The sequence below is a fragment of the Amphiprion ocellaris genome, chromosome 7, assembly GCF_022539595.1.
Source record: "Amphiprion ocellaris isolate individual 3 ecotype Okinawa chromosome 7, ASM2253959v1, whole genome shotgun sequence".
NCBI classification, from domain to species: Eukaryota; Metazoa; Chordata; class Actinopteri; family Pomacentridae; genus Amphiprion; species Amphiprion ocellaris.
This window is the reverse complement of record NC_072772.1, coordinates 26545278-26556943: the sequence shown is the minus strand read 5'-3', so window position 1 is coordinate 26556943 and position 11666 is coordinate 26545278. Positions and strand designations below refer to the sequence as shown.

At 41.3% G+C, this 11666-nt stretch overlaps 1 protein-coding gene across 1 annotated transcript in view; it reads left to right on the top strand.

Annotated features, from left to right (window-relative positions):
- Positions 1–7074: 7074 nt before the first annotated feature.
- The window catches only part of nlk2 (nemo-like kinase, type 2), a 73204-nt gene continuing 68612 nt past the window's right edge, over positions 7075–11666 (top strand). The window contains exon 1 of the mRNA XM_023266167.3: positions 7075–8896. Coding sequence (XP_023121935.1) covers positions 8436–8896 — 461 coding nt within the window. The 5' untranslated portion in view covers positions 7075–8435. The remainder of the gene's footprint in view (positions 8897–11666) is intronic.

Here is an 11666-nt window from a genome sequence, read left to right as displayed (position 1 = left end):
GTGGCCCTCCCTTTTCAATAGTCTTTGATATTGGATTGGATGTATACACTGCAGAAGTGATATTAGCAACTACTGAGTCCTCAACTTGAAAGTGAATTCGCTTTAAGATATCAGCAATAATATCTTTTGAAAGTGGCACAGATGCTGAACTTAAATGAGATGTAATCACCTGAAGTTAACAATTCATAATTACAGTAGACATACTCACCACAACTACAGAGCCTTTGGACGGAGAATCTTGAATTGTATTTAATTTGCCAGTCCTGCTGATAATTGGAACCTGTAAGATATCACAAAACCACATTATGTTTCAGCGCATAAAACTTTATGTTCATCAAATATGGATTCAGCAAACTCCCATCTGCATATACACAAGAATTATACTTGCTTTAGGTGTTTATGCATCTCATTTGACAATATCTAAAGCCTTTTGTTTATGTTATTTTATTCCCTAAATGCCTGGCTTAACTAACATACAATGGTATATAAAAACTAGAACTACAAGACCTGAAACAGCCAATTAATCTGTTGATTAAAAAGGTAAAGAGAGACCTGCTGTGTTAAATATTCTTTATCCATTTCCTGCAAGAAATTCAGTGTTTCAATAAATTAAATATTGATTTAAAAAAATAACTTTTTAAAAAGATATCTATTCTACAGTCTCCCTCTGTCACTATCGCTATCACAACGTGTACTCCAAAGAAGACGGAAACGTTAATAATCTGTGAACGGATCATTAAAGAATTATTACAAGGTCAGCTAAAATATTTAACTCCATTAATGTCAATCACACAGTTGCTACCAACTTCTAGTTAAGCACAACTCAGAGACACTCATAATGCAACCAACTCGACAAAGTGTGTCTCCACGGTAATTCACTCCGTGTTGTGACACTGGCTAACACGGTGAATTACATTTCGAACAATTTGAACAGGTCATATGACAACGGTGCAGGACGTTGTTGTGTGTCGCGGGGCTTAAGTTGGCTATGTCTATTACCTGACAAAAGATAGAGGAGAAAAAAAACACGAGCAAAGTACAGTCTTCAAAAGTGAGGCAAAGGACAAAATTTGCGATGGATAAAGTGAAAGCAAGGAATGACACCACCTGATATGAAATGGGTTGACCTTTAGCTCAACCATTTTTTTGAGAAGAATGTGTGATTGAATGGAGTTAAAAGCAGAACTAAAAAAAGCAGTCTGACATGTGCTGCAGGGTTTTCTAGGTGCTTTAAAGCCAAGTGCATCACAGTGGCCATGGCATCACAAGTGCTGCGTTTTATATCTGTCTTATATGTGTCTATATAAAGCCAATATATTCAAAAGTTCTTTAGAGACTAAAAATGGCTAAAACAAGGCCTAACGCAGGAAACACGCCTGAAGATACAGATTCTCAGCCAGGAAGGTTACAGCTGTCACCAGATAGCCAGGAAGTGTAGATGCAGTCCTTCAGCAGCTGGATACACTCTGGAGAAATACAGATGAACCAACAGCTTGGAAGACAAACCAAGATCTATGTGTCCAAGGGTTTCTTCAGCAAGAAATGACCGCATCCTGATCCACATGTGCACGGAAAACTGCTGAATGACATCACAGGAGATTCAGCAGCAGTGGTCAAACCAAACTGGTGTCCAGTGTTCCACCTACACTGCACATGGCTGACTTTTAGATCATGGCTTAAGGTCCTACAAGGCTGTCAAGAAGCCCCTGATCAATGAGAGACAGAGGTTAGCCCGGACAATTGGACAGCTAGGAAGTGGAAGAAGATTCTGTGGTCAGATGAGTCCAGTTTCCAGCTTTATCTTCCGGATAACTGCATAACTCACATTAGCAGGAGCTAATGTGAGTTATGCAGAAGGCCAGGTGAAGCATTATCTCCAGCATGTACAGTACCTACTGTCAAGCATGGTGGAGGCAGTACCATGGTTTGGGGATGCATGAGTGCTGCTGGTCTTGGTCATCTTGGCACACTGAACTCTGCCAAGTATTGTGCCATTCTCCAAACCCACATGCTTCCTTCTGCACGTGCTCTGTTCCATTGAGGTCAAACTGGATGTTTCAACAAGATAATGCCCCTTAAACACATCCAGGGCCAGTAGAACTTGGCTGCAGGAGCTCAGTATCTAGGTCTTAGAGTGGCCAGCTCAAGGCCCAGACATGAGCCCCATTGAAAATCTGTGGTGGATAATCAAAAGGTCTGTTTAAAAGTGTATACCAAAGAATTTAGAAGAATTAAAAGCAGTAATTCAAGAAGAATGGGACCAGATTACCCCTCAACAGTGTGAAAGGCTGGTGGGGAACATGCCAGCCAGGATTAGAGCTCTACTGCTGCTAATGGCAGGACTACGAAATATTAATTTGATGATGTGATTTTTTTTTAATTTTTTTGTTCAGTTTTGAACACATTTTCTCTGATTTGTTGACTTTGATACAGACAATGTTGAGAAATGACCTATTGAAACTAAAAACAAGAATAAATAAACTGTCAAGAATTTAGTTTTGTTAGTATTTCTTGTAAACAATAAAAAATATAATTTGTATTTGTTTGCGTCCGTCTAATGCAGTCACATCTTTTGAAACACAAAAAAGATTTTTCCACAAACATTTCATTATAATATTTGAGATTGTGTAAAACTTTAAGGTTGTCCAAAAACTTTTGTCCACCGCTGTATATGTCTGCATCTGGGTCAGGGGCAGCTCTAGAGAAAAATTTAATTTTAGGGGGCGGCATATATATATATATATATATATATATATATATATATATATATATATATATATATATATATATATATATATATATATATATATACATACATACATACATACATACATACATACATACATACATACATACATACATACATACATACATACACACACTATATTGCCACAAGTATTCGCTCACCCATCCAAATAATCACAATCAGGTGTTCCAATCACTTCCATGGCCACAGGTGTATAAAATCAAGCACCTAGGCATGCAGACTGCTTTTACAAACATTTGTGGAAGAATGGGTCGCTCTCAAGAGCTCAGTGAATTCCAGCGTGGAACTGTGATAGGATGCCATCTGTGCAACAAATCCAGTTGTGACATTTCCTCACTCTTAAATATTCCACAGTCAACTGTCAGCCTTATTATAACAAAGTGGAAGTGTGTGGGAACGGCGGCAACGCAGCCACGTAGTAGTAGGCCACGTAAACTGACAGAGCGGGGGCAGCGGATGCTGAGGTGCATAGTGCAAAGAGATCGCCAACTTTCTGCTGAGTCAATCGCTACAGACCTTCAAACTTCATGTGGCCTTCAGATTAGCTCAAGAACAGTGCTTCAGCAGAGAGCTTCATGGAATGGGTTTCCATGGCCGAGCAGCTGCATCCAAGCTATACATCACCAAGTGCAATGCAAAGCGTGGGATGCAGTGGTGTAAAGCATGCCGCCACTGGACTCTAGAGCAGTGGAGACGCGTTCTCTGGAGTGACGAATCGTGCTTCTCCATCTGGCAATCTGATGGACGAGTCTGGGTTTGGCAGTTGCCAGGAGAACGATACTTGTCGGACTGCATTGTGCCAAGTGTAAAGTTTGGTTGAGGGGATATTAAGGTGTGGGGTTTTTTTTCAGGAGCTGGGCTTGGCCCCTTAGTTCCAGTGAAAGGAACTCTGAATGCTTCAGCATACGAAGACATTTTGGACAATTCTATGCTCCCAACTTTGTAGGAACAGTTTGGAGCTGGCCCCTTCCTCTTCCAACATGACTGTGCACCAGTGCACAAAGCAAGGTCCATAAAGACATGGATGACAGAGTCTGGTGTGGATGAACTTGACTGGCCTGCACAGAGTCCTGACCTCAACCCGATAGAACACCTTTGGGATGAATTAGAGTGGAGACTGAGAGCCAGGCCTTCTCGTCCAACATCAGCGTGTGACCTCACAAATGCGCTTCTGGAAGAATGGTCAAAAATTCCCATGAACGCACTTGTAAACCTTGTGGACAGCCTTCCCAGAAGAGTTGAAGATGTTATAGCCTCAAAGGGTGGACCGACGTCATACTGAACCCTATGGATTAGGAATGGGATGTCACGTTCATATGCGAGTCAAGGTAGGTGAGCGAATACTTTTGGCAATATAGTGTATATATAGCCAACCAGCAGGCATTATCAAATTGATGCAAATACTGCTGAAATAAGTATGTTAAATAAGTATATATCATTTCTACTTGTCAGCCAATCCTAAACATGAGCTGTTCTTATTAGCTGTCAATCACAATATGTGATTTGATATGTCTAGTAGAAAGGGGAAAAGATTTAAACTGAAATAAAGTTGACTTTATACAATTTGAAGAAACCAAATGCTTAAATTTAGCAACAAATTAGATTGAGACTTGACATGTCTCTCTTATGGACTGTTTTGGGAAATATCCATTTATGTGATCTCTGCTTATGTTAGGCCTGCCACAATGATTACATTGCCAACACATCTAGAACGAAGTCAGAATCCAGATAATTTTATTTATTGTCTTAGATTTGTGGTTTTATTTTATGATGATCTTTAGTTGAAACATTTCTTACAATAATTCTATAATTCCAATATCTGGATATTCTTAAGAACTAAGGATCTACTTATCATCTTAAAATTAAAAGACTAACTACATCTGATAATATTTTGTCCAAAAAGGTAATTATTGCGACAGGTGTACCTCTTACTCAGATATATTATACTAAAGCAATATTGATACCATGTTGACCAGTTGGACCAGAGATAGTCTCTGATTTACCTTTCTCTGTCTGAGCTCTCCATGCCTTCATTTCTTTCTCTCTCTCTGAACTCTTCCTCCTTCATCTCCTCTCTGGGCTGCTCTTCCTCCTCTCTTCTTTTAGGCTGGGAAAAGCTGGTGGTGGTTCCCTTCGTCTTCATTTTTTACTGTCTCCTACAAGCTTTACACTGACTGAGCTATGTTTTTCCTTTGATAGTCTTCATTATTAACTATGAAACAATCTGATGTGGACAACTTAAAGCTTACAGATGTTCTTAACATGCAAATGTTATTTGAGCTGTGAACTAAATGATACGACTGTACTATGATGAAACACATCAGTGTTGGTGTTACTATGACCTTGACACTAAAATTATAAAAACCAGCATTAAACAAGCAGGATGTAGTTTTCAAACAGTGCATGAAAACCTGGTGTGACTGGGGGTTTAGTTACACTTTAATGTCATGTAAAGTCGTAGTGAATGTGTGATTTCTTTTGACTTACAGTCTGTTTTCAGAAAAAACTTCCACAGACGATCCCCCACCATCCTTCTGTGGTTGTTCTCTAACATTAGCTAGCTACATAAGCGAAAATTAGCAAGACCCAGGCTCACTGGAAACCGTGGCTCGTCTCGCAAGCAAACACTTTATGTAAACTTCGACAGTATTAGCGTTTAATACATTGTGTAGTTATATTACCGTGTGGTGTAACCCAGTCTAACTGGTGTCTTACTTTAGCTTTTTTGCCGGCCACGCCGAAGTCCAGCTGTCGTCCAGGTCGAAGGGCTGCACCCTCAGGCAGTTTTGCCACCTCCTCAGTAAGGAAAGTAGCTATTGGCTGTGCTAAAAGTCGCTCGAAGTCGGTAAATGACGTCATCGCCTAATTTGCATAATTTCAGTTTGCATGTAATTGTAATCAACGTTGTAGGAAAGAGGGATAACGTTGTGGGAGAGACAAAAAGTGAGTATAAAACACCCAAAATATGTTTTTGAACTACACGCTAAATGCAGTGATTTATTTTAGTATGACAGAAAAGAAACATTTTCATTTACATCCCGCTCTGTAAGCCAGGACGGGATCTGCGGCTGCTTTGCGCATAGGCAATTCATTTGCCATCTGGACAGGGAGCGATGTGGGTCTCCTCTAATCAGACAGTGGGAATGCTGCGGGGTTACTAGACTGGCAGCCTGTGAGTGCTTTGGGACGGGTAGGAGCTCACAGCAGCACCTGCTGCTCGTTGAGGACAATACCTGCAGAATGATAGGCGCTTTCACGTCAGAGTCTCCAAAACACCAGAAAAAGTCGCTAGATTTGTCGCTAGTCGCTTTGACAAAAAAAGTCGCCAGGTTGGCACACTGCTCTCAGGGAGGTCGTGTCGCCTCCTATCAGTAGCAGCATAGAATGTACAGTACTGTACGTCTCCATGATGCATTCGAAAGCACTCGGACATTGAAGTTTCGCTCGTTATTCGTCCTTTCTGGATTTTCGCTCTTTCCGGCCGGCCACAAACTTTCAAATACATATTTTTGAGTTAGATCGTTCACAACTAAGTTGATCCGCCCCTGATCTGATTCAAACAATGATAACATACAAATCCACATATGACTGTGGTAATGCTGGCAGGGATGCTGGCAGTAAACTGAAATTGTTAATAATCACAACACGATGCATACTGTGTATGATACTGTACCTACAGGGCTTCATTCAGTGGGATTTCTAAGGTTTGCAGATAAAATATACTCTCTATTTGCTCAAAAGAAGACACTTGGAACACACAAGTTTTGCTCCATCGTACAGCCCTTTGGGTGGCTACGTAGCCAATGAGAATTGAGGGTAGTCTTAAGCATCCTTTGTGTTTACATATTATACTGTCTGTCTGTCTGTCTGTCTGTCTGCCTGTCTAGATAGATAGATAGATAGATAGATAGATAGATAGATAGATAGATAGATAGATAGATAGATAGATAGATAGATAGATAGATAGATAGATAGATAGATAGATAGATAGATAGATAGATAGATAGATAGATAGATAGATACTGACTCTCTTCTTAGGGGGCGGTTTGCCCTACTGTAGTCTCCTTTTTGTAATCTATGCCATTGTGCTTGTGTTGCTCTGTGATCTGGGCTCCTGATGTTTTCCTGAATTGAACACAGCAGTGTGTTGTGTGTCTGGGCGCCCCAGAGTGACATCATTGGTCCACCGAGCAGCTGTCAAGCAGTCGGCATGCTCCACTGGTTACACGCGGTGACAATCAAGGCGATTATCATGACGTCATTGCAGTTCGGTTCGGTGATTGGCTGAACGTCCTGCATAAACTCACCGCCGAGTGTCCAAGATTCTGTTCACCATGTTGGATCAACTGTCCATCTCAGTTGCTGTGCGACCAATAATTTAAATATGCCTGCGGCACCGCAGGGTCGTGGACCCTAAGTGTAGAGTTTCACTCGGGTGGCTTCCTCTTCCTCAGCAGGGCCCACCTACATGAACGGAAAAGCAACTGTTTGGATGAGGAGACACGGGCACCTAGCTAGCTCCGAGCTGTCAGGTTGAATCCTGTATTTTTTTTTTTTTTTTTGTAGCACCTGGCAGCAGGATAATTTATCCCACATTCAAAGGATTTAAGTTTTCCTCGCATTGTTATTTATTCTCAGTGGATGTGTGCTTACGATCACAGAGAACAGAGAGAACGGGGAGTCGTGTGCTAAACACAAGGCTGTCGATGGGGGAATTAAGTAGCCTACCAGCCGTCTGTGAGGATTTCTCTTCTCATGTTTTGAGTCATGGTCGAAGCTTCGTCACTCTGTCAGAATGATGGGGGTTTCTCTGCAGGCGTGCGGCTCAGTGGATCGCTGTAGTAATATGTGAGTGCGGTGGACGGCCGAGGCCTGGGCCTGCCTGCCTGCCTGTCTGCCTGCCTGCACTGTTGTATTGTGGCGTGGGCTGGGATACACCTCCTGTACCGGATCAGCAGCGTTAATTACGGCTCGGAGATTACCCCTGTTCACGGAGTAGCTGTCTGGCCTGCTCACATCTGAAGGAGGATTCAGGTGGGAGTAATAGATGCGATTTCCAATACGTGTGGAACCCCAGAGGTGGGAAGAGCAACGGTGCTGGACCAGGGCGTGTGGCAAACTTGCACACTTTTCAAAGATGAATTCTCAGCTTTCCATGTGACATGCTGTAGATCACGCTGTTCTATCAAGTCGGGGAAACTGAATTTCATCAGGAGAGAGGGGGCCCCACCTCTGTCATGAGGGACATCTAGGGTGCCGACGTTTTTATTCATTGAGGGGGGAGCGGGTTACTTTTTTTTAAAGAATGGTTATGATTTGTCATTGTAACAGTGGCACTCTTTAAGGGCTGTACAGTTTGTAGACCTGGGCAATCATTGCTGTACATGCTCATAATATGCTTTCCGTCATTAGCCTCAGGCTACAGTAGTTTGTGTACAAGTAAGACATAATTTAGAGGAAGTGGGTTAGAGGCGTTATGACAAAGGGGCACATCAGAATGGTTTCTCTCTTGACATATTCAAAATAGCTGGTGTTGGATCATTAAAACCCCAATCTGTTTTCTGTATGTTTTATTAAGTTTCTTTAGCCGTAGCTAGTGTTGCAGTCTGGTAGCCATTATCATCAGTTTCAAAGAAGGTTCTGAAAGCAGGCATTTCAGCATTGTTGAATGGCTCTTTGCGACACAGCTGCTTCAAATGTTACAAAAATGATGGCCGCTTACAACGGTGGCTCCTCAGCAGTGGCTGCCCATCATCCGCATCACCACCACCAGCTCCAGCACCTTCCGCCTGCCCACATGCACCACCACCACCACCACGCGGGCCAGCATCACTTGCAGCACCCAGGCTCTGCCGCCGCTGTGCACACGGTCCAGCAACACACCTCCACAGCTGCCGCTGCGGCGGTGATGCTGAACCCCGGCCAGCAGCAACCATACTTCCCCTCTCCTGCCCCTGCACAAGCTCCTGGGCCGGCGGCGGCGGTGGCTCCCGCCCAGGTTCAAGCCGCCGCTGTCAAAGCTCACCACCATCATCACCACCATCAGCAGCAACACACGCACCACCTCCAACAGCAGCTGGATATAGAGCCTGACAGGCCCATTGGCTATGGAGCGTTTGGGGTTGTCTGGTAAGTGCACTGCATTACGTTTTCTGAACAGAGCACTTTATCCAACACTACAATCCACAAACACAATCTGTAACAACATGACACCGGATGTCAACCATAGTCCAGTTGTACTTACAGGGGTTGTGTCTACCTCTCCAGTGGCCTCACATAGCCAGACCTGTATGGTCAGCGCTGGAGAATACCTCCATAGCCACTACTTTCCTCAGTGAGGACTCACTTGTAAAATCTTGAAATTTGAGATGACACATTGAAGGTAATTTTTTGCATTGACTTTTATTAATCATTTTCTTGTGTGGCATCCCAGTGTAAACATTTCAAATATGTGCACACATAACTGCAGCATTAGTTGGTAGTAATGCTAACTAATGTGTATGAGAAACTGTAAGTAGTATTCAGCATTTGTTCACTCACATGTATCCTGCTTTTGACAATGGTCAACTGACTAGAGACATGCACAGGTTTTCAAATACAATGATTGTATTAGCCAGTAGAACAGTTAAAGACCAGTTACGTTGTAGTGACAAGTGAAATTGCTTGAGTAATCTTAGTTTGGCTCTATAACAGTGTGTTTAAAAGCTGGGTACCTGGAATCCAAAGACTCCTTTTAGTGAAAATCAAGTTGTTGACCTTGTCATCGTGTCCATATGTGGTTTTTATATGCTAGACATGATGAAATAAGCAGTCAGCTTCATAGAGGAAGCAACCACCAGTGGAGAGTTACATCCAAGCCAGAGTTAAGGCAGAAGAGTAATATTTTCATGGTTACACTTAGAATTATGCAACTATGATACAACAAGATCCATTTTTTTAGGGATTTATTTAGTGACTGGAGAGGGACTGTAAAAGATGTAGATGTTTATCAGGCAGGAAGGATCTAAAGAAAGATACTACCAGGTATGATGGGATGTGTAATATGAATTGGTTTTGAAACTTGATTCATTTTTCTAACAGAAGAGTAGCTTGCTACATAGGTGTCCGGACCACCAAATAATATGGATTTTACCTGTTTATCTGTACTGATGAATTGAACCTGATCAGGGCTGGATCTAGAGAAAAATTAATAGGGTGGCAGATATATTTTAGGGATGGTATGTATATACATATATATATATATATATATATATATATATATATATATATATATATATATATATATATATATATATATATATATATATATATATATACATACATACATACATACATACATACATACATACATACATACATACATACATACATACATACATACATACATATATATTTGTCTGCCGATCCTCAACATGAGTTGTTCTTATTAGCTGTCAATCACAATATATGGTTTGATATGTCTAGTAGAAAGGAGAAAAGATTTAAACTGAAAAAAAGTTGGCCTTATACAATTTGAAGTAACCAAATGCTTAAATTTAGCAGCAAATTAGATTGCATTACCAACTCATCTAGAACAAAGTCAGAATTCAGATAATTTTATTTATTGTCTTAGATTTGTGGTTTTATTTTTTGACGCTTTTTATTTGTGACATTTCTTACAATAATTCTGTAATTCCAATATCTGGATATTCTTAAGAACTAAGGATCTACTTATCATCTTAAAGTTAAAAGACTAACTACATCAGGTAATATTTTGTGCAAAAAGGTAATTGTTGAGACAGGTGTACCTCTTACTCAGATATATTGTTCTAAAGCAATATTGATACCATGTTGACCATCTGGACCAGAGATAGTCTCTGATTTACCTTTCTCTGTCTGAGCTCTGTATGCCTTCATTTCTTTCTCTCTCTGAACTCTTCCTCCTCTCTTCTTTTAGGCTGGGAAAAGCTGGTTGTGGTACCCTTCCTCTTCATTTTTTACTGTCTCCTACAAGATTCACACTGACTAAGCTATGTTTTTCCTTTGATAGTCTTCATTATCACCCCTATGGCAACAGCAGTCCTTGATGCCAGTTGCCACCCTCAGCAGGACAATGCACCCCAACACACCAACTGCTCAGGAGTGGCCCAGTGTAACATTCCAGATAAACCCCCCCGGGCCAATGTATACCCAGGTATAAACTGGCCTGAGCCAAGGTATACCCCAGGGTATACTTTGGCCAATTTATACCTGTTGACAAACAAAGATTAAGCATGTTTAACTTAAATTGTTAAGTTATTTAGTTGTTTTGTTTAGTTTTTTCACAAAGAAGTATGGTCAGCAAGGAAATCATTATGAAAGAACTAGGGTTGTCAAAAATAACGTGTTAATGATTAATCACCATGACTAATCAAATTAAAAATTTAACGCAATTAATGCATCTGTAGCGCAGAATGACTCAAAATCCCTGAAACGTATCTGGCCACCCTTTTTCGGTATTTTAAATTTGATGGGTCGCTTCTATTTTACCGGCGCAGCTTTTCCAGTGTTTACGGCATTAGTTTATCAGCTCAGGAAACACACAGACCAATTAGGTATGAGTTCAGCCATCCCTCAGCTAATGAATTGGTCTCTGCATTGCAGCTGCTAAACATCGCAGCTGAGTTCAGAAAACAGGTGAGGGACAGACGAGAGGAGGATGGACAAAAAGATAAACAAGAAAAGCACTCAGAGGGTGCAGTGTTCTGCCAAGACTGTTCATTCCTCAATTTGTGTATTCAGAAATCACGGCAACGTAGAATCTGACCATTTAATATAGATCAACCCACAAATTAACTAAATACATGCCAAATTGCTTTGCGTGAGCACGTGTTGTGCATGCGTACGTTATATAGTACAGATGCCGAATTGCGTGACTGAA